This window comes from Pygocentrus nattereri, chromosome 1 (assembly GCF_015220715.1).
Source record: "Pygocentrus nattereri isolate fPygNat1 chromosome 1, fPygNat1.pri, whole genome shotgun sequence".
NCBI lineage: Eukaryota > Metazoa > Chordata > Actinopteri > Characiformes > Serrasalmidae > Pygocentrus > Pygocentrus nattereri.
Genome location: NC_051211.1, coordinates 46,049,677 through 46,073,035, shown reverse-complemented (window position 1 = coordinate 46,073,035; position 23,359 = coordinate 46,049,677). Strand labels below are relative to the sequence as shown.

The 23,359-nt window shown below is 39.5% G+C and overlaps 1 protein-coding gene across 1 annotated transcript; it reads left to right on the top strand.

Annotated features, from left to right (window-relative positions):
• Positions 1–4,356: 4,356 nt before the first annotated feature.
• Positions 4,357–22,771, top strand: LOC108413262 (scavenger receptor cysteine-rich type 1 protein M130-like). The gene is made up of 17 exons (XM_017685693.2): positions 4,357–4,406; positions 4,527–4,841; positions 5,035–5,358; positions 5,563–5,877; positions 5,964–6,269; positions 6,399–6,470; positions 6,749–7,063; positions 9,104–9,163; positions 9,258–9,401; positions 9,529–9,618; positions 14,999–15,061; positions 17,529–17,591; positions 17,697–17,774; positions 18,700–18,762; positions 18,863–18,925; positions 19,004–19,066; positions 21,647–22,771. The coding sequence occupies exons 2-16, from the start codon at positions 4,631–4,633 to the stop codon at positions 19,045–19,047; spliced, it is 2,211 nt and encodes a 736-aa protein (XP_017541182.2). The 5' UTR covers positions 4,357–4,406; positions 4,527–4,630; the 3' UTR covers positions 19,048–19,066; positions 21,647–22,771.
• The last annotated feature ends 588 nt before the right edge of the window (positions 22,772–23,359 follow it).

The window sequence follows — 23,359 nt, the reverse complement described above, 5'->3', positions numbered from 1 at the left end:
GGGCACAGGTTTCCTTGTTTCTTGTCAGCACATGCACTTTTGCTCCAGAATCCACACACAGTTTCATAAGTAAGAGACCTTTATCCTCACCAGTGTCCAATCACAGGCCACCAAAGAGCTCAGTGGGCTTGACTGCAACCACTCTTTCCGGGTCTTGGCATTTCCTTTGTTGGTAGGCCTGGACCTCCTCTGAGCATGGGACTTGCAATCATTTTCAAAAATGACATTTAAAGCCTACCTGGAAGCTGGAGCATGCAACTGCTCTCTGCAAATGTCTCTCCAACAGACACTTTTGCTGATGTGCGACTATCAATCATTAGGAGACGCAAGCCATGCAACAACTGGTAGAACCTATAGTAAATTTATGACTAAATGCTAAAGACACTTCTCTCAACCCCATCTGCTCTCACCTCAGAACAACCCTACTTTTGACCCATAGGTCTGGAGACCTGTTTTTGACCAACATTTTAAGTGTGATGATGAATTCTGGATGCAAAACAAGTTATGACTTTTTGGAAATTCGTTTACCCCTCTGACACACACATCTCATCTTTCCCACAAAGAGAAAGACATCTGTCCAGAAACTGGGCTCTTAAGAGCCCAACTCCACTGCTTTCTGGCAAATTATTCACAATATATTAGATCAAATGCAAAATCAAATGACTGTACTTTATCAAACAGGGGAAAATACTTCTGTGCTTGTTAAAATGCTAAATTATCAAAATGAGTTAACTAATCCTTGCCAAAGGTGAGTTAATACTAAACTCCCTATGCCTAATAGTTATTTTGATTCTTGAAGTGTTACCCAAGCAAAGAAATTGAGCTCAGCAGACAAATTGCATATTCATTAGAATGAATATGTGATAACCCTTTGCCCCCACTAGCTCCACCTTAACTCCACATTAGTTCTGCCTAACTTTCCTTAAAACCAGCAAACAAAGTTCTAAGAAGTAGGTCAGAGAGGGTGAGACAGACAACACATAACCCCAGAGAAATGACAAGAAAGAAACCCTTTCTCCTCCTCTCTTTTTGCACTTTAAATCTGATGTTTTTTTATTTATTTATTTATTTTTTTATTTCATGTCTCAGTTCATTGTGTCCTAGCTCAGTTTGTTTTGATATCATTTACCATTACTCTGTAATCTTGAAGTGTTGGTAACTGCTAGAATAGCGACTCTAGCTGCATTTGTTTTCAAGTTTTGTCAATTCTAATTGGCAATGATGGGTCACTACGAACAGTTTAAGAACAGAAACAGAAGTAAACACAGTGCTGACTGAAATCCGTCTGAAGAATCTACTTCAGTGACCAGTGCATAAAGCTATTGCTGACTTCACCAGTTAACCCCTGCAAGGAAGTTGAAGAGTCACCTTCACCACAGGCTGGCACAAGTCAGCTGGAAGCCTGCCTCAGCAATTTGGTCCGGTCAGAAGTGTCACCCTGGGGTTCACATCTTCATTGGCTCCTCCTTTGACCTTTCTTCAGCCCCCAGGAGCAGTAGCTTCTCTTCCTCAATGTGGTACGCACAGGTCTCTGTCTGAGGTGTTCAGGTCATAGACTCATTTCAGTCTCACTGTGACTCTGTTTTCCATTTTCCCAAACTTAGGCCAGTTTTACACTAGTGTTTGTATATTGTTCTGCTTGCTGCTCAAAAGCAATATGATAATTTCGAGTCTCAACTAATTAACGTCTGTTTTTCCAGTGAAGCTCATATTTCTAGTTCCTTTGCATAATTTTAATTTAATAGCCAGTGCCTGTATCCTTTCAGTAACCTATCATTTAATGCTTATACACCTTTATCAATAAATAATACTTTAATAAAGCTATCACTTGTGTTTCTGTGGGTGTAACTGGTTAAAACAATCGTTCCACTGGTCCTTGTCCACGGGTAAACCCTAACCTGAGATTAACCTACCTATCTTAGTTTTTAGGGTAAGTAGGAAAATTATTCCTTAGTAAATGCCTTGATTATTGTCAGTTCATGTACCCTTATTATGAAGTGTTACTCACCAAACTTGGTAAGTAGGCAGGCATGAACAGTATTAACTCTCTCTTAATAACATTTTAGGAGTCAGGCTGGTTGGTGGTTCTCACTGCTCTGGGAGAGTGGAGGTGCTTCATGGAGGGACCTGGTCCACAGTGTGTGATGCTGGTTTTGACCAGGAGGATGCAGAGGTTGTGTGCCGAGAGCTGGGCTGCGGTCTTCCTGTGGAGGTGCTGGGAGCAGCTGCTTTTGGCAGAGGGGAGGGTCAGGTGTGGTCAGAGGAGCTTCAGTGTAGAGGCAACGAATCTCAGATTCACTTCTGTCCAACATCATCTTCACTCAAACACAACTGCACCCATGATAACATTGTGGGACTGGTGTGTGCTGGTAAGAGTTTTACAATTGATTTTTACAATTGATAGAATATTTCAACATAACATATTTTGTGTTTTTAAAAAATGTTCTATGATGATTTCAGATTCTACCATTGACCATTTGCCCATAGGTCTGTCCTTTTTAAACTCTCTCTCTCTCTCTCTCTCTCTCTCTCTCTCTCTCTCTCTCTCTCTCTCTCTCTCTCTCTCTATTGTACAGACAGTGTTAGGTTGGTGGATGGCGGCAGTCGCTGCGCTGGGAGAGTGGAGGTTCTTCATAGAGGACAGTGGGGAACAGTGTGTATTCTTGGATGGGACATGAGTGATGCTGCAGTGGTGTGTAGAGAGCTGGACTGTGGAGAGCCGAAGAGTAATGATTATGCTCTACCTGGGTCTGGGCCAATCTGGCTGAGTAATGTAAACTGCAGTGGATCAGAGTCTACACTGAAACATTGTGGATCACTAGGTTGGGGTGAACAAAGCTGTAATCATGGAGATGATGTCAAAATCATCTGTTCAGGTATGCTTTAATCAGTGTTAATAATTTACAGTCTGATTTTTTTTTCCTAAAGCTTCAAATCATACAAATTCATGTTCAAAATTTGAAAATTGTTGAAAAAATGGTTGAATTCAAATAAAAAAGTATTTATACATAGATTTTCTTATGTATATAAACTAGAATAGTACAAAGACTAGAAATGATAAAATTCTAGTTTGGATTGAAAACGTGCAACCAAACTACATCACTGTTTTTCCCTGTCAACTTATTTTTGGTAATATGTGCTCATTCTGAAATTTATACCTGCAAAGATGGGAAGGGGGAATTTAAAACTAAGGACATTGTAATACAATAATGCTGGGGTATGAAGGGAATTATAGAAGACTAGGCCTCTCCTGGATAAGCAAGGATGGGTCAAGGCACACCTCTTAGTGAAAAATGCATCAGCAAATTATGCCACAATTTAAGAATGATGTTCCTCAATGAGTGATTGCAATGATTTTAGGCATTTCACCCTCCTCAGTGCATAATATTATCAAAAGATTCTTGGAACCTTGAGAAATTTCTGTGTGTAACAGACGAAGCTGAGAACTTTAATCCCTCAGAAGCACCTGCAAAACATCTTTAATCACTGCATCCACAACAACAAGACTGTACTATGCATAGTGGAAGCCATATGTCAACAGCATCCAGAAATGCTGCTGACTTCTCTGAGGCCAAGCTCTTCTGAAATGGACTGATGCACAGTGAAAACAAGTGTTGTAGTCTGATGACTTGATGGCAAAAAATATTCCACTTTCAAAACTGGATCTGTTTTCAGTCCCCAAAAGTGCTGTTAAAAGGAAAGATGACTTAAGTGTTCTGTCCCAACTTTTTTTGGAAAGTGTTGCAAGCATAATGTTTATAACAAACAATAAAGTTTATAAGGTAAAACATCAAACATGAGGCAAAAAATAAAAAACTGATTTTGTATGGGTTCCAGCTTAATACAGGTCAAACAGAACTGACCAGTCACTGCATTGTTTTTTTAGCATTTCAGATTTTTTAGAATTGTGTTTGTACAGCATAGAATGTAAATTCTTATGCAGAATACACTGACTGTTAAGCTTAGAGGTTTCTGTCACCTTTTGACTTTGTGTGGCTAAGTTGCTTTTTTCTAATTACTCAATCATTTGTATGGCTATATCATTGTTTGCAGTGATGTGGACAGTTTTAATGTTATTTAAATGAACACAGGTCACAGAAAGTCCAGACTTACAGATGGTTTCCACCTGTGCTCTGGGAGAGTGGAGGTGCTTCATGGAGAGACCTGGTCCACAGTGTGTGATGCTGACTTTGACCAGCAGGATGCAGAGGTTGTGTGTCGAGAGCTGGGCTGTGGGCTTCCTGTGGAGGTGCTGGGAGCAGCTGCTTTTGGCAGAGGGGAGGGTCAGGTGTGGTCAGAGGAGCTTCAGTGTAGAGGCAATGAATATGACATTACTCTCTGTCCAATATCATCTTCTCTCAACCCCAACTGCTCCCATTACAGTGATGTGGGACTTATATGTTCAGGTTAAGTATAAAATTTGAGCATTCCAGTTTTGGACATTAGTTATTTATTGTGATAACTTAGCAATCATTTTATCTGAATTCTGTTAGTTGATGTTAATAACTTCTTAGTTGTGTGTTCAGGTCACACTCAGGCTCGGTTGGTGAACGGCTCTGACTCCTGTTCTGGTCGAGTGGAGCTCCAGTACCTCAGTGAATGGGGCACAGTGTGTGATATAAGCTGGGATATGAGAGCTGCCAGTGTCCTCTGTGGTCAGTTGAAGTGTGGGAGTGCTGTGTCTGTGTTGGGGTCAGACTGGTTTGGGGAGGGGAGTGGCCAGATCTGGGCTGATGTGTTTGATTGTCAGGGGAACGAAACACACCTGTCAAAATGTCCCATTTCATCATGGAGTCGAACTGCATGCTCTCATAAACAGGATGCTGGAGTCATCTGCAGTGGTGAGTCATGTAAAGTCATGTAAACCAGCTTCATGTATGTTCCTGTCTTTAATCTTAAAAATGATTAAAGTTGGAAAATATTTTTAAAGATTTAATCATCAGTACAAAGTCAGTACAATCTGTAAAATTTAAAAAAATCCATAAAATTAATTTTCTAAATTAGAAATTGATTTGTGTTGAATATTTCCTTCAGGTTCCTCTCTGGCATTTCATGAGGGGCAAGTACGGTTGTCTGGAGGGATGGAGTGTGAGGGGGAGGTGGAGGTGTACTTCAGGCAGGACTGGAGGAGAGTTCTGCTGGACTCCTGGAGTGAGTCTGAGGCCTCTGTGGTCTGCAGACAGCTGGGCTGTGGCTCTGTGTTCAGCTTCTCCAGCTCCTCTACATCCAGTCCTGAACACAGTCACATGTGTGTGACGGGTTTCAATTGTTCTGGGAGTGAAGCTCATCTGGGGAACTGCAGCAGCGCACAAGCAGTCAACTGCAGCTCCAGAGAACAGCTCTCAGTCACCTGCTCTGGTAAGTGTTACAACATGGCAATTACAAGAAAAATAGAATTAATATATAGGTTACAAACACAATTTTATAACTTGAGAGAATTGTTTCTAATAAAGTATTACTAAACTTAGACAAACTGGGTAGGTAGTGGAGAACTTGGTGGAGAGTTTCAGTCTTTGTACTTTTCTCAACATGTGGCTTTGTATCTATGTACCTAAATTTTAGCTCACAGCTCCATCAGGCTGGTTGGTTCTGGGGGAGACTGTGCAGGAAGGCTGGAAGTTTTCCACAGTGGCTCATGGGGGACAGTGAGTGATGACTTGTGGGATATTGAGGAAGCACAGGTGGTCTGCAGACAGCTGCAGTGTGGAGTGGCCCTCAGTGCTCTGGTACCAGCCCAGTTTGGACCTGGAGCTGGGCGCGTATGGTTGAATGAGGTAGATTGTTTGGGGAACGAGACGTCCCTGTGGAACTGCAGATTTCAGCTGTGTGGAGAGAATGAATGTGGACACAAGGACGATGTAGGAGTCGTGTGCTCAGGTGCAGTGATATTAAGGAAGTGAAGATTTGTACGTAATTTGTATGCAACATCCTAAAATATGTTTAAACCATTCTTCTCCCACCAGAGTTTAAAGAGTTCAGACTCACTGAGGGCTGTGAGGGGAATCTGGAAGTGTTCTACAATGGAACCTGGGGTAATGTGTGTGGAAATAGGATGGATGAAGAAACAGCAAGTTTGATCTGTCAGGATCTTAACTGTGGGAGATTTGGCAGTGAGACGGCTGCCAAAGCAAGAGTGGAATCAGCTCCTAACTGGCTGGATGTGGTGAAATGTAGGAAACATGATTCCACTCTTTGGCACTGTCCATCTTCTCTCTGGGGACAGAACAACTGTAATAATCACAATGAAGTGGCTCAGATTACCTGCTTAGGTAGGAAGCTCTCTTCTGCAATGCAGTGCTCTAAGATGTTACCATAAGGAATCTTTGACTTAGTTATTTACAACTAAATTTGTAAATGAACAAGTTCTATGATTAATAAAGTATTTTCCATACTCACAGGAAAGGAAAATCATCTTGCACTAGAAAACCATCTTAAATGCTCCTCATTTCTCCACCAGAGACAGTGCTCAAGTAAGTCCACTTGACAGCCAATTAAATCAGTCTTTGAACAATGACAGTATTAAGTACAAGTGCTTCTGCCCCCCAAAGCTCAGTGCAAATCGTTAGCTTATGCACTCTTACATGTTTCTCCAATTGAACTTTATTCAGGCTTCAGTTTTGCTATTGTGTACAACAAACATGTTTTTGCTGTAGTAAAAAAATATTATGATTATTGTATTGTAATTAAGTTCCTGGAAAGTAATTAATTGTTTTTTTTGTTTTTTTTTGTATCTCCTCGTGTGATGTAGGTCACCTGCCTCTCAGGCTGAGGGGAGGAAATGGAAGCTGCTCTGGGAGGCTGGAGGTGTATCATAACAGTGAGTGGGGGTCCATCTGTGATAATCTGTGGGACATCAAGGATTCTCAGGTGGTCTGCAGGCAGCTGGGCTGTGGGCCAGCACTGAGTGCTGATGGGAGTGCTGTCTTTGGTGCTGGTGAAGGGCCTATCTGGCTGAACAGAGTGAAGTGTAGAGGGAATGAGATTCACCTGTGGGACTGTCCTCATTCCCTGAAGAACCACACAGACTGCTCCCACAGGCAGGACGCTGGAGTCACCTGTGCAGGTCAGAGGAGCTGCTGGATTTTGGAGTTCCTGATTCCAATCAAAACACTGTATTTGAGAAAAAACACAATATCATGGTGTTATTTATCTGCATAACAATTTTAATAATTTTTGTTAATATTCTCTTATGTTATTTTGTCATTTATGTTTTACATTGTGAGAAATAAGAATGAGAATTGCACTTTAATACTAAAAACTACATTGCAGACCATAATGTTTGGGACATAACAGCTTCACAGGTGTTTGTGATTACTCAGCTATGATTAACTACTTCATTAGTAAAAATATAAGAGAGGTTTCAGCATCTAGTCTTGATTCTACAATTTTGGCCACCATTGAAGTCGGCTTTAGCTGCTTATCGACATGAAGACCTGAGATAAAAAAAGTAAGCATTAGTGATCTTATTAACCATAAAGGGAGTGGTACGCCAAGGAAGACTTTCACAGCTGATGACAGAAGAATTCTCACCATAATAAGGAAAAATCCCCATAAACCATTTTGACAGATCAAAAAAATACTTGAGGAGCAGGTGTGAATTAATCAATGACTACTGTCCTTAGAAGACTTCATGATTAGGTATGCAGAGGCTACACTGCAAGATGCAAACCATTATTTAGCCACAAAAACAGGATGGCCTCTTGGTTATATTTTGCTAAAAGGTACTTAAAAGAGCCTGTAGAGTTCTAGAAAGGTCTTGTAGAAAGATGAGACCATGATTAATGTGTGTCAGAGCCATGGTAATAGAAAAGTGAAGAGGCACAAAGGAACTGCTGAAGATACAGAGCGCACCACCTCATCTATAAAACGTGGTGAGAGCGTTATAGCCTGGGCCTGTATGACTGCCACAGATACTGGCTCACTCCTCTTCATTTAATTATATTATTATATTATATATAATTAATTATATATATATATATATATATATCATTATATATAATTATATAATATATTATATTATTATTATAATAATTATAGATGGCAGAAGCAATGTTCTGAAGTGATTAGGAACATCTTATCAGCTCATGTTCAGGAATATGGCTCCATAGTCACTGGACAGCACTTCAACCTACAGCAAGACAATGATCCCAAACATATTGCCAAAGCAACAAAGGAGTTTTTCACAGCTAATAGCTGGAAAATGTTTGACTGTCCAAGTCAGTCACTTGGTCTGAATTTTATTAAGCATGGCTTTTGTGTGCTGAATAGCCCCCAAAACAAGCAGGATCTGAGCAGTACAAGCCTAATAAAGCATTGCCAGTGAAGATGCTCATCTTCATGTGTGCGAGTCATAGATAACAAGCATTCTTTACATGCAAGGGAAATGCATCAAAGAATTTATCAATTGACCACTGCTGTCCCAGATATGAAGGTGCATTGAAATGCTGTCACGCTTCCCTCTGGCTCCCAAGCTGAACAGGACTCCATTTCCCATAACGCTACAGACGCTCACATGACTCCAACCTAGAGTCACATGACTTGCCCCCCCTTCACTCTAAATCTCCTGATTATTGAGTGTTTTCACCTGCGCCTCCATATACTGTGCCTAAATATTCTCACCCTGATGTTTAGTTCTTTGACAAGTTTTGACCAGCCCTCTACCTTGTTTGTTTCATTCTCGTGTATGACCTTTGCTTTTCTTTGACTCTGTGTTTTCCCTCTCACTTCGGACTCCGTTTACCGGTTTTGGATTTTGCTTGTTTATCTACTTCGTCTTTTGGCATGCCCCCTTGCTACTTCTGTTTTTTGCTGTTGCTGACTCTTGACTGTTTTTGACTACCCCTTTGTGTATAAGCCCTATATTAAAGCCTCTCTTCTTAATCTGCGAGTATCTGATTTCGGTCCAGTCCTGACAAATTCCCTATATTAAAATCTGAGAATGTGCACCCTTAACCACTTATGAACTGTTTACGTACAGATTTAATTTTGTGGACAGCAGAGGTAAAAAAAAAAGCAAAATAATGCCAACACGTTATGGCATGGGATACTTGTACTTTGTGTGTGTTGTTGACTATTAATTGGTTGTTGTTTTCTGTATTTTCAGAGATATCTGCACCTACCTCTACTGCACCCACAACAACAATCACCACCTTCACCACCTCAGGTATAATTTTTGTCTCTTTGGTTTTCTATTTATTTTTTTTTGAGTAAATTGTCCAATGCTTTACACAGTTTCTGTTCTGTATTTTTATTTGCAGTTGTTCAGCCATTGGAGAGAACAAACACTCCTTCACAAACTCCGTCCATCTATCTAATCTCTCTCCTGGTTCTGGGAGTGCTGCTTTTCCTGACCTTAGTGCTTCTGGTTGTGTTGTTTTACCAGAACAGAGTGCTCAGGAGAGGTAGAGAGAGTCAGAGATCATCTACAATACACTTTCTGTACATTCTCTAAACATCATTAGTCCTTCAGTCTGTCATCAGTCTTCTCTTCTACTGAACTGACTCCATGTTTCTCTGTCTTCCTCACAGTGCTCTCTAAGAGGAGGCGCAAGACTGTGACTGAGGCAGTCTATGAGGAGATCGACCGCGTCACTAAAAGAAACGACTTGACACAAAGGAGTGAGTGATATATGGTGTGCTTTGTGAGAATTATTGTATTAAATTATACTTATATTAGACATAATGCTAGCTCACTTCTAGTGATATATTGTATCACAATATATAGTGTTTTTAAAAACTGTGAATTAAGAGCTTAACATGATCAATAATTTGAACTTTATTTGAACTTTCTTAATGTATGAAAAGGGTAAATCAGCTAAATTAGAGTTTAGTGTATATTAGAGTAGGTCTACATGTAGTGTGCTAGTTCTGTTGATAATAATATATTAGGCAGCTTTGTGTGTGTGTGTGTGTGTGTGTGTGTGTGTGTGTGTGTGTGTGTGTGTGTGTGTGTGTGTGTGTGTTTAAAAAGGACAGAGGGAAGAGGGAGAGTGTGTGACCAACTACAACCCCAATTCCAATGAAGTTAGGACGTTGTGTAAAACATAAATAAAAACAGAATACGATGATTTGCAAATCCTTTTCAGTCTATATTCAACTGAATACACTACTAAAATAAAATATATTTTGGTTTCAAATGGACAAACTTTATAGTTTTTTGCAAATATTCACTCATTTTGAATTTGATGCCTGCAACACATTCCAAAGAAGTTGGGATAGGACAACAAAAGACTGGGAAAGTTGAGGAATGCTCAAAAAACACCTGTTTGGAACATTCCACGGGTGAGCAGGTTAATTGGAAACAGGTGAGTGTCATGATTGGGTATAAAGGGAGCATCCCTGAAAGGCTCAGTCGTTCACAGGCAAGGATGGGGCGAGGATCACCACTTTGTGAACAACATTGTTGAGAACAACGTTTCTCAACGTGCAATTGCAAGGAATTTAGTGATTTCATCATCTACAGAACATAATATCATCAAAAGATTCAGAGAATCTGGAGAAATCTCTGCAAGTAAGCAGCAAGGCAGAAAACCAACATTGAATGCCCGTGAACTTCAATCCCTCAGGCAGCACTGCATTAAAAACCAACATCATGCTGTAACTGATATTACCACATGGGCTCAGGAACACTTCAGAAAACCACTGTCAGTGAAAACAGTTCGTCGCTCCATCTACAAATGCAAGTTAAAACTTGAAAGCCATATATCAACAACGCCCAGAGAAGCCGGCGGCGTTTCTGGGTGTTGTTGATATATGGTTGTAGATATATGGTTGTTGATATATAGCTCATCTGAGATGGACTGACGCAAAGTGGAAAAGTGTCCTGTGGTCTGACGAGTCCACATTTCAAATTGGTTTTGGAAATCATGGATGTCTTGTCCTCCGGGCCAGAGAGGAAAAAGACTGTCTGGATTGTTATCAGCACAAAGTTCAAAAGCCAGCATCTCTGATGGTATGGGGGTGTGTTAGTGCCCATGGCATGGGTAACTTGCACATCTGTAAAGGCATCATTAATGCTGAAAGGTACATACAGGTTTTGAGGCAACATATGCTGCCATCCAAGCAACGTCTTTTTCAGGGACATTCCTGCTTATTTCAGCAAGACAATGCCAAGCCACATTCTGCACATGTTACAACAGCGTGGCTTTGTAGTAAAAGAGTGCGGGTACTAGACTGGCCTGCCTGCAGTCCAGACCTGTCTCCCATTGAAAATGTGTGGTGCATTATGAAGCGCAAAATACGACAATGGAGACCCCGGACTGTTGAGCAGCTGAAGTTGTACATCAAGCAAGAATGGTAAAGAATTCCACCTACAAAGCTTCAACAATTAGTGTCCTCAGTTCCCAAACGCTTATTGAGTGTTGTTAAAAGGAAAGGTGATGTAACACAGTGGTAAACATGCCCCTGTCCCAAATTCTTTGGAATGTGTTGCAGGTATCAAATTCAAAATGAGTGAATATTTGCAAAAAACAATAAAGTTTATCCATTTTAACATTAAATATATTGTCTTTGTAGTGTATTCAAGTGAATATAGATTGAAAAGGATTTACAAATCATCATATTCTGTTTTTATTTACATTTTACACAACATCCCAACTTCATTGGAATTGGGGTTGTAAATGAATGGAAGAATGACCAAATGAGAAAGTGATAAAGGGAGTCAGCAAGAAAAGCCAAGTGAGTAATAGGGTGAATTATGTAGTTTGTGACTAATTGTAAAAGTAGCCAACAGATTGACTGAGTGAGTAAGTGATGGGCTGAGGGAGTAAGTGACCAAGTGATTAAGTTACCAAGTGACAGAAAATGTGAGTTACAGAGTAAGTAACAAAGTTGGTGACCAAATGAGCAGCAAAGTGACTGAATGTCCAAGAGAGTGAGTGACCAAGGTAACCAAGTGGCTGAATGAGTGACCAAGGCAAAAAGTCAGTGACCATTTGAGCGACTGATACAGATAGTGGAAAATCGGAGATCCAAAATTGAGCAAAGGGACAAGAAAAAAAGCAAGAAAATAGGTCATGCATGTAAACATGTTAACTGATGGTATTCACAACAAGGTGACAATACTTTGCAAAGTGCCTGTACAAACTGACTGGTTACACAGAGGAACAGGTAAAAGTGATTTAGAAGTACAGAGAACTTGAGGGTTGATATGTGGATCTGGATGAGTCCTGAGTCGTGTAATGGGGTAAAGGGTCCTGGGAAGTGTAGTCCATGGAGTCTGAGTTGGCTGTATTCTCAGCTGGGCCAGAGGGAGGTGTGAGAGTATCCAAGGAATCCAGAATGGCCAAGGAACTAGGGCGACCACGCTGACTAACCCAACTGGAGGCACTGGTATGCAAAACCCCGGAGCTGTCCTGGTGCTGAATGGAAGAGAGCCTACTGGATCGCATACTGGGTCAGACCGGAGAAGAACAGGAAATGGTCTTCCAAAGACGTCCTTGAGGACGGGAAACTGGTTTCTTAAGGTGTATAGAGTGGAAATATGCCACCAACCCAGGGTCCAGAACGTCTTTCGTTGGTACACAGCTTCAGTGAGATACAGAACCGAGGTGGTAGATTAAGTCTGTTTATGACATTGATTTTCTTAACAATCTGGAAAGGACCGATGTACTTAGGTTGCAACTTACAGCTACTCTCCCTAACCCTGATGTCCTGGGTGGATAACTGAAGTTTGTCTACGAGCTGAAAGGAGGGGGTCTCCCCATGACAACTGTCAGCTTGTTCTTTTGTGCGTTGATTGGCCGCCTCAATGCTGGAATTAACCCCTTCACGTAGCCTGTTAGGTTGTGGGTGATGATCAGAGGTGAGACTGACCTTGATACCAATGTGTTCACAGAAACCAGACCGTACTCTAGAGGTTAATTAAGAACCTCTGAGCACTAATGATGTTGCCTAAGAATTAAACTCTTTATAAATGAAATTCACACATTTCTCCTTTAACAAATAAATCATAATCTAACAGCCATTTCAGAACTTGATGGACTTGCTGGATGTGAGTGTTGTAGTCAGGTGAGTAAATCACTTCAGAATGTAGAAAATTCCCATTGGCTCCTGAGTCTATTAATGTTGAAACATTAGTTTTACCAGGGTTGGCACCTGAGGTCTATGCGGGAGAGCCTGACAGTGTGACCAGAAGTGCCACAATACATGCACAATCCTCCATAAAAACGATGGAGCCTGTCTTCATTTGACAGCCTTGACGAATCACACTGCATGGGTTCTGGAGCCGAGCTGGAACTTGAATTAGCACAGGAATGGGAACTGAAACTGGAGCTGGACCTGGAACAGGAACTTGAAAGCATGCGAGTGCAAGGAGAATGTTGGAGGCTGTTTCTGAAGAAGCTGATCTAGCTTTATAGAGAATAAAGAGGTTAATAAATTAATCCAAGGTCAAATTATGATCTTTGCATGCCAGCTCATTAAGTACATCTGGATTTAGTCCATTATGAAATGCTACTAAAAGAGCAGGCTTATTCCAACTGCTACCAGCAGCTAATATGCAGAATTCAAGAGTAGAGATTGAAACATTGCAATTGCCTTGCTTAAGCTTACACAAATCTGGTCAAGTCTTGAATACAGGACCATCCCACAGTAGCCCACTTTACAGCTTTATCCGATAGGCGTGATATAACCAGTGCTACTTTGGACTGATCAGTACTAGGTGGAGAATTTTTGAAAAACAAAAAGCATTAGAGAAGGAAACCCCAAAAATTGTCAAGGGATCCATCAAATTCATCTAATTTACTCACAGGAAATGCCAGGCTATTACTCACTGAAGCGGTCTCACTAGGTGTAGAAACCAGAGCAGGGGAGGCAACAGAGAGATTTCATGGTTGTGATGTGATATCTGTGATTCTCATTAGGAGCTGAGCGACTTGGGCTTGCTGTTTGGCTTGTTTTGTGAGGTCTTCAGCCAAATTAGTAATAATAGTATTATTATACTAAAAGTAGTAATCTACCAACACTTCTTGGTGATGTCCTAGAAGCTGACCTTGGTTGCTCAGGACCTCCTGAACAGCCTCTATGTCCACTGTCTGCATGATGGCAAAGTGTGGATCAGAAAGAGTCCTTAGTCATGTGATGGGGTGAGGGGTCCTGGGAAGTGTAGTCTGAGGTGGTCCAAGGTTGGCTTTAATCTCAGCTGGGCCGGAGGGAGGTGTGACACCAAATGAATGAGCGAGAAACTGAGGAAGTGAAAGTCTAACTGAGTGATCTAGTTAGTTAGTGTTCCAATGAGTGATCAAGTGAATAACAGTTAATGAATTAATGAGTTAATGAATGAGTGAGTGGATAAGTGAGTGGCTGAGTGACCAAGTGAAGGAGTAAGTAAATAACAAATTGAGTCAGCGACCGAGTGAATAAGTGACAAAGTGACAGAATGAGTGAGTGATGAAGTGACTGAATGGGTGACCATGTTAACAGGTGAGTGAGTGAACGACCGACTGGGTGAAGGATCAAGTGACTAAATGTCTGCATACATTTGATGCCAAGTGATTGAATGGGTGATCTAGAAACAAATTGAATGACTGAGTGAATAAGTGACTAAATGAAAGTATTCAAATGCGTGACCAAGTAAGTGATAAAGGGACTGAATGAGTGACCAAATGATCAAGATAGTCAGTGAATGAGTGACTGAGGGAGAGACCAAGAGACTGAGTGCCTGAGTTGACAATGTCGAAGAAGCGGCATGAGAGACCAAATACATGGCCAAGTGAGTGGCCAAGAGACAGAATGATTGACTAAATGAGTGAGTAACCTAAAGACAGAGCAAGTGGGTGATCTAGTGAGTGACCAAGTGAGTGGCCAAGTGAGTTATTGACCATGTAAATGACTGGGTTATTGAGTTTTATGTTGGTTGTTGTGTCTGAGAGCTCCCTCTACTCGGTGTGCTGCTATTTTTTCTTGAAACAATCCAGTTCAAAATGATTACCAGCACTCAGAGGAATGTGGGAAGCTGTGCATTCTGAACGTGTTTGACTGTTCTGCTCTTCTCCAACAGGAAGTATCCTCTCTGAAGAGCAGCACTCAGGATATGAAGATGTAGATGAGGAGCTTCTCTCAGGTTACCTTTTATCTAGTTACATTTTAGTCATTAATATTTGGTTCCTAATTCGTGTGTTTAATTTCATTTGTGTTTATTTATTTATTTATTTTTGGGAGGGAGTGGAACATCTGTACTGCTTTGTGAATGGTCACTCCTCTGGTTGTTGGGGTTTGTTAATCTATTTTAAAATGATACAAAAAAGAATAGACCCTAACAAACTATTGTTCTTAAGGTAATAGATGCTGAATACATTAAGAAGCATCACTGCAGTTCAACCAGTTACTCAGTACTTAAGTATTTTTATCTAGGTTGTGCTCTTAACAATAATTTCTTGAAACATTTATTGTTCTTTGGTATTTCAGAATGAAATTCTCTTTAATGCTAAGTCTAGTTTGTTTCTCCAGTTGAATATTTGATTAGAAGTGTCTGTCAAAAATTTACATGTACAGCATTTAGTAGACGCTCTTATCCAGAGCGACTTACAAAAAGTGCTTTGTCTATCTAGTGAAAGTATCTTTGCTAGTTACAAATAGGTTAGAGAGAATGCCTGTCCTAAGCTCAGATACTGCTAGAAACATAAGTCCATGTTGATACCTAGAGAAAATTAACACAGAGTTAAACACAGCGCAGTGCAATATAATACAATACATTACAGTACAAAATGCAGTACAATACATTACAATTAGTTACTTAAATCAGTGCTCATTTAAGTGCCGTATAAAGAGAAGTCTTCAGTCTGCGTTTGAAGACGTCAAGACACTGCTGTTTGGATAGCCAGTTGGGGTTAGTTCTACCACCTGGGTGCCAGTACAGAGAAAAGTCTTAATGCTTGTCTTCCGCGCATCTTGAAGGATGGCAGGTCAAGCCAAGCTGTACTCGAAACTCGAAGGGCTTGAGGTAGAGTTCAAGTTTTGAACATTGCCATCAGGTAGGGAGGGGCTGGTCCATTTTTGGCTTTGTAGGCAAGCATCAAGGTTTTAAATCTGATGCGTGCAGCTACAGGAAGCCAGTGAAGAGAGTGCAGCAGCGGAGTGACATGACTGAACTTGAAGACAAGCAGTGCTGCTGCATTCTGGATGAGTGGCAGAGGCTTGATGGCCTGCATAGGAAGACCAGTTAAGAACAAGTTGCAGTAGTTAAGCCCTGAGATTGAGAAAAGACTGAATTAGCACCTGGGTGGCCTCTGAGTGAATTCTCTGGATGTTGTACAGGAGAAATCTGCATAACCGAGTTAGGTTCACAATGTGCATCGAGAACGATAACTGGCCATCCAGAATCACACCAACACTTCTTGCATCTTCAGACATAAAAATCAAATTCTCAAATGAGATGGCAAGATCATGATGAAGACCAGTAGTTGCAGGGATGAATAGCAGCTCAGTCCTGCTAGGATTGAGCTTCAAGTGGTGAGCTGCCATACATGAAGAGATGTCAGTGAGACATGCCGAGATGTGACTGGAAACCTGTGTGTTAGAAAGTGAGAAAGAAAGCATTAGTTCAGTGTCATCAGCATAGCAGTGATGAGAAAAGCCATGAGAGGATATTACCTCATCAAGAGAGCTAGTGTAAAGAAAAGAGGACCCAGCACAGAGCCTTGTGGGACACCAGTGAATAGCCTACATGGAGAGGATGTGGACCCTCTTCATGTTACCTGATAGGAGTGACCCTCCAGATAGTACTTCCACGCAGAGCCAGTGATTCTAAGGTTGGTGAGGACATCCAAATGGATTGTATGGTTGACCATGTCAAAAGCTGCTGAGATGTCAAGAAGAATGAGGACAGATGATAGTTTGGCTGATTTTTCTGACTGGAGCTTCTCGGTCATTGCTATAAGGTGCGCCAGTTTGAAACCAGACTAGTTGGGTCCTGGAGCTTATTCTGCATGAGGAAGAGACACAGTTGATTATAGACTGCACGCTCAAGAATTTTTGAAAGGAAAGAAAGGAGTGATCCTGGTCTGTAGTTGTTCACATTGGAGCGGTCAAGCATGGGCTTCTTCAGGACGGGAAGTACTCTTGCAGTCTTGAAAGTTGATGGAACTTCACCTGATTACAAGGACTTGTTCATGAAAAAAGTGATGAAGGGCAATAGATCCATGGAGACTGATTGGAGCAATGTGAATGGGATGGGATCCAGTGGGCAGGAGGTTGGATTACTGTATTTGATCAGTTTTAGGACATCATCTGTGGAAAGCGAATAAAAACAATCTAGTGGAAATAGAGAAGACAGAGGAAAAAGACTGGTGGGTTTTATCAACCTTCTCCTCAAAGAAAGTGACAAAATCCACAGGAGTGAGAGAAGAGGGTGGAGGGAGAGGAAGTTTGAGGAGAGAGAAGAAAATGATTTCTTCCATAATCTTAAAGAAGTCACACCCGGTAGCTCAAAAAAAACTGAATTTTCATTAAAGCATCTCTGAGTATTTTATTTGTATTAAATTTTTTTATTAAGTATTTTTATTAAGTATTAAATGTTGCTCTTTTTCCAGAAAAGTCTCTGACTGGAGTAAAGGCAGAATATTATGATGATGTCACAACCAGAGGTCTGAAAAGTGAGTTCCCTTATTAATCAATCACCTGATTTTGTTTTTAAACATTAAACCACAGTGTAAAAATATGCACTGTTTGTAAAGTCAGTCTGCTTTTATTTGATTTAGGTGAATCAGAAAAAGAAGAAACAGCAGAGACCTATGACGATGTCTTCACTGCTGGACAGATCTCTGATAGTGTAGCAGGTGTGTTTCTGTTTTGGGGTTTTAGTTTTAGAAACATGTAGAAATTGAGTAGAGATTAAAAATAATTAAAAATGTTATGAGAATAGAATAATTATAATAGTCTATATTTATAATGATTTCTGAATCTGTTGTGGGGCTTTACTCTCCCCTACTGTCCACAAGCATGTACAGGCAGGTTTTTTAGTTTTTGCAAGATATGTTATCCTGTTTTGTCCTTTTCTTCCTTCATTTTGGAAGTGCAGGGTTTGTCCTGGCAGCGTCTATATCACTGCTGCCAGATCAAAACCTTGTATCTCAAAAAAGCTACATATTTGTAAGGTAATGACAAATCTTTAGTATTTTTAATGGAAGTTAAAAGAAATTATTTATTTTGGATCATTTCTATTGGTCCATTCATTATTATATTTTGAGACAATGTAAACAGAAGTTGGTGATTTAAAATATGAAAAATGACAAAATTGGATAACATTTTGCGCAGACAGTGGCAATATATACTTTTTTTTTTTTAACCAAAACAACTTACACCCCACATTCAGTGATTACAGTGAAACACTTGACAAATACCTATGGCAGACAACGGTTAAAAATCATGTTATATATCCTAACCTCCAGCAGTTATGGGCTAGAGGTTAGGGAACCAGCCAGGTGACTGGAAGTCTGCCAGTTCGATCCCAAGCGCCAACAGTATGTGACTGAGGTGCCCTTGAGCAAGGCATCTAACCCCGAACTGCTCCCCGGGCACTGTGGATAGAGCTGCCCTCCACTCCGGGCAAGTGTGCTCACTGCCCCCTAGTGTGCATGTGTGCTCTCACTAGTGTGTATGTAGTGTTTCACTTAATGGATGGGTTAAATGCAGTGGTGAAATTTCCCCATTGTGGGACTGATAAGGGTTAATCTTAACTTAAATATCTCCGTTTTGTTGTAGAGGACATAGCAGAGCATTATGATGATGTCATCACTGCTGATCAGAGCTCAGCTGTTGTAACAGGTTTGACTTGTAATGTAACAACACTGTAATCTCAAACATGAACACAGTCACTGATGATACTGAAGCTGATTTAATGACATTTATCTCTACATTGTGACAGAAGACATAACAGATAACTATGATGATGCTGTTACTGCTGGACCAAACTCCAACATTATGACAGGTAGGTTTTTCTTAATGCAACGCAGTACAATGTCAGTTTTCTTTCCTATTGTTAACATTGATTTCTCTGTTTGTGTAGTGGACACACAAAAGAGCTATGATGATGTAATCCCTGCTAAATAGGATGTAGGAGGGGTAAAAGGTGAGTGGCTAATCTTATTGTGTACACTGCTATGTTGCAGATTTACACATGTGGAGGGGGAGTAAATAATTTAAATCTAGCACACAGAAAGCCTGCTAAAAACATGTTTACATTATCTATGGCAGGAGTGCCCAGTCCTGGTCCTGGAGATCTACCACTTTGCAGAGTTTACCTAATCAAGCCTAATCAAAGACACTTGATCCAGAAAATGAAGGCCTTTAGAGGCATCTGAATATTAGAGCCAGACAGGTTGGATCTGAACTGTCTAGGGGTGGTAGATCTCTAGGACCAGGATTTGGCACACCTGATTTATGGCATATAAAAAATAAACAGTGTCCTCAATATGTTGATGTGGGGCAGAAGGTCACTCTTTACTGCACTGTCCATTCAAACATGAAGTTCTGCCATATTTATTCATGTGGAGAATTATTCAGTGAGTCTGTCCATAACACTGAAAATCACTAGTGCAACACTAAAATTTAGCAAGATCAAATTAGCAATGTAAGTAATCAATCCTGTCTGTATCAGTCTGGTTCTTAACATGGTGAGTTTGGTATGAGAGATCACTAAGATACTTAAGAGAAAAAACAAAAAAAACAAGTTGTCATAAATCAGACGTTTTAAGCAGACACATTATTACAGCTTTATAGATTATACTCTTCCATTCTGGAGAATCTCTTTAAGGTAAAACTGATTCAGTATTCTCTTAGAGCACTATAGCTTCTTATACACATTACACATCTGAGCATAAAGTTGGTTAGTTCTGTAAATATTGAATACTTCATCTGATAAAATTTCTTTCTGTTCCTATTTTTTCTTTAAAAGAGAATTGTCAATTAAAGCCCCAGGAAATGTAAATATGCATTGCACTTTTATGCATTTGCATTTTGCTCTTGAGGTAACACAATTACATGTACAAAATATGTCCAAGTAATTACTTTCCAATGTTAAATAACTAATTTTCCCAGAATTTGTTTCCTTTCTGGCGTAAATTTGTTCGTCCTAATCTTGTCTGACCAATCACAAGGCTGATTGTTGCTTGTCACTTCAACACAGCTGTAATAAAACTATATCCCCACCATCTCACTCTCATCAAGCAACTTAGTAAACAGAGGCTAACCTGGTAAACACAGCTCATTTGTACAGCTGTCTGTCTGAAATACTCACATGGAAGCATTTTTAGTATTTTACACTGGATACTAAAATGCCCATTGGAAATTTTAAGTCACTGTGAATTGGACATCATAAAACTTTATTTTCTCCACATAGTTATGTATATTATGTTAAGTGAAACATGGTATCAAAGAAAATCTCTGAGCTAACTCAGCATTTTCTCTTGATATATGGGAATGTTTGAAGGAGGAGGTGAAACGTAATATTAGTGGTTAATATTATTTTCCCATCAGTAGTGGACAGTAACTAAAGTAAATTTAATTCTTCACTGTACTTAAGTAGTTTTTTTTGTGTATCTGTACACAATTTCTTTCCATTTTGGGCAACTTTTTACTTTCACTCCACTACATTTCAAAGTCAAATATCTGACTTTTTACTCCACTACATTATGCAGAATCTGTTGTTCCTTTTGTCTTATGTGTGTATAAAACGTAACATGACAAAATGAAAGAAGCGCAAAGCAAGACCACCAATCAGGGCACATCGGTCACTTTGTTTTGAGCTTGTTTTGACCTGTAGGTCATACCGACCCAGTGCAAGCACACGGTTCAACGTCAGTGCAGCAGCAAGAAGAGGGAGAGTCTATTCAACATAAATGATGGAACTAACCTAACTTTAAGTAAATAGACCACAATATAGAAATATGTGCACATATACAGTTGTGACGCGTCTTTTTTCTGAATTTATACAGTTTCATATTATAGTAAATTTGTTTTGGCTAGTTTGTTTATGAAGCGAGACCTACAGATGCAGTATAGTAAAGGTAAACTCATTTGTGAACCGGAGTTTAAAGCAAGTTGCAAATAAATCTTAAACTAAAACTTTGCTTGTTTGCAAAAAGTTATTTCAGAGCCACTCAGTTCTACCTAATGGAAATTGTTTCAGTGTTTTGTGATAATAGAACATTAGAGTCATGATCAATCTTTCAGTACTTTTACTTTTAATACTTAAGTACACTTGAAGGTAAATACTTTTGTACTTTTACTCAAGTGGATGTCTAAAGGGAGGACTTCTAGTTTTACTGGAATAATATATTTCCTTGGGTATCTCTACTTTAACTCAAGTGCCTGATTTGCGTACTTCATCCACCATTGTTTCCCATTGGTGCACAGTGATGTAATCAGAAATCAGACAATGATTTACAGGCAAGCCAAAGTCAGTATATTTGGATGGAGATTACTGAAACACACTTTTGTCTTTTTAAATGATGAAATGATCAAACATATGAAAATGTAATATGGCAAAAATGTCCATTATGATATTAAGCTAACTTTAATTAACAATTTTAACTATTTGTATTTGTACTAAACAGATCCTACATCACTCTCTATTTGCTGATTTTGGAAACAGTTGGAATAAAGTGTGCTATAAAATGTGTTATTTAAGTTAAATGTACTTATTTTCCAGACTTTTATGACGTGGAGAAGGAGCCTCAGACAGAGATGAATCATGTTACTGAAAGATCATGGCCAGTGTCTTTCCTCTGGAACCTACATTCAAACCTCTTCAAACGCAACAAGTGATTTTGTTATAGACCATAATACATTTTTTTAAGGAGCATAAACATTGGGCTTCATTCACCAATATCTTCCTAGGCTTTTGCTTAAATTTGTTCTTGAGAAAGGTCTTAAGAAGAAGTTTGTCAGATTCATGACTGAAGAATTTTTGCGCCTTTGTGCTTGTGTGTGTGTGCGTGTGTGTTCTGTTTTACCTAAGAACAAATCCCATTTACGAAAGCATTGATGAATGTCAGAATCTTTGTGAAAACTGTTTGTGTTCTTAAGAATGGTTGGTGAGGCCCATTGTTTATTCTAGCTTTACATGTGGTGTAAACACCCACAGAGGTAAAACAACTCTTAAAGTTTACCAATCCAAATGTCACAAACTGTCCTTTCACTTTTCATCGCTTTCTTTGAAAACGATAAGCCTTAGTGAGCTACACTCTCAATACAGATGTGTTAAAAGTATGAAGTGTTATTTTTTTAACACAGCTGCAGAAAAGTAGAACACATTTTGTTACTATTAATGCTACCAGTGTGTTATCATATTTAACATAGGCAGTTACAGTCTGTGTTGTGTCTATTTAGCACATCAAATTTTATTAGATGTATGTTAGTAGAAATAATCCATTTGCTACTAAAATGTTTAATTATAGTTTAAGTTTAAGAATGGTTTGGGCTGAAGACCTTAAATAAAAGGGCTGTTCATTTTCATCATATATTATTAAAAAGAGTGAAGCTACAAAAAATGTAGAGACAAGAAGTGAACTTTAAGTGCTGTTTTACTGTAGTACATTTCTATGACTGAGTTATTTAACCCATTGCTGTATTAGAGACAGTTGTACTGTTGGCACCTAGAAACTGGCCAGACTGTTATAAATGTTTAAAAATAGATCATAAAAAAGATCAATTGCCTAATATTGCATTACAGTGTAGACATGTTTCCGAGCTTTTTATCTCTTATTATTTGCAAGTTTGTAATGTTTGTGATTATTATGATGTGATATGCACACAACCTTAATCACAGCTTCAAGTTCAGTTCTGTATATCACTGTTGTTGCTGGAAGAAAACCTTGTATCTCCAAGATGACAACTTTACAGGGAAAGGAAAAAAACTACTTTTATGTAAATCAATGGAAACAGACTTTTCTACAAGTCATTTTGGGCCGTTTCTTTTGGTCCATTCATCATAAAATTTACAGACAATGTAAGGAGCAACAGACGTTTTCAAATTATGTGGAAAACTGAAAAACGTCAAAAGTGGTGAAACAAGGTATTTTTCCAACAGCAGCGATATTGAGTTTATTATTTACATGTGTAATGTACTGAATCTCCTGCTGTGGTATAATTATAGACTGTCCTCTCTCTATGTGTACTAGCAGTACACTTGTACACTGTGGACACTGATAAGTGGTAATCTGTCACTCTGACTCTGTATGTCTCAGAAATTATGTGTTCATATTTGCAGAACAAAAGATTTTAGGAGAGAAAAGCTGTTTTAACTCTTTTTGCTGTCTGAGTCAGAACTGAAATTAAGATTCCTTTTTGTATTTGATGACGTTCTTATACTGAGGTATAACGATTTTTTTTTTCTGGGGTTAAAGATGGAATTTGGAAGAGA

Coding starts and splice junctions, on each gene's coding strand:
- LOC108413262 (XM_017685693.2), top strand. CDS start 4,631: ATGAGAGCTGCCAGTGTCCTCTGTGGTCAGTTGAAGTGTGGGAGTGCT. Junction 5,878..5,963: donor TGTAGGAGTCGTGTGCTCAG/GTGCAGTGATAT, acceptor TTCTCCCACCAG/AGTTTAAAGAGTTCAGACTC. Junction 18,763..18,862: donor GAGCTCAGCTGTTGTAACAG/GTTTGACTTGTA, acceptor ACATTGTGACAG/AAGACATAACAGATAACTAT.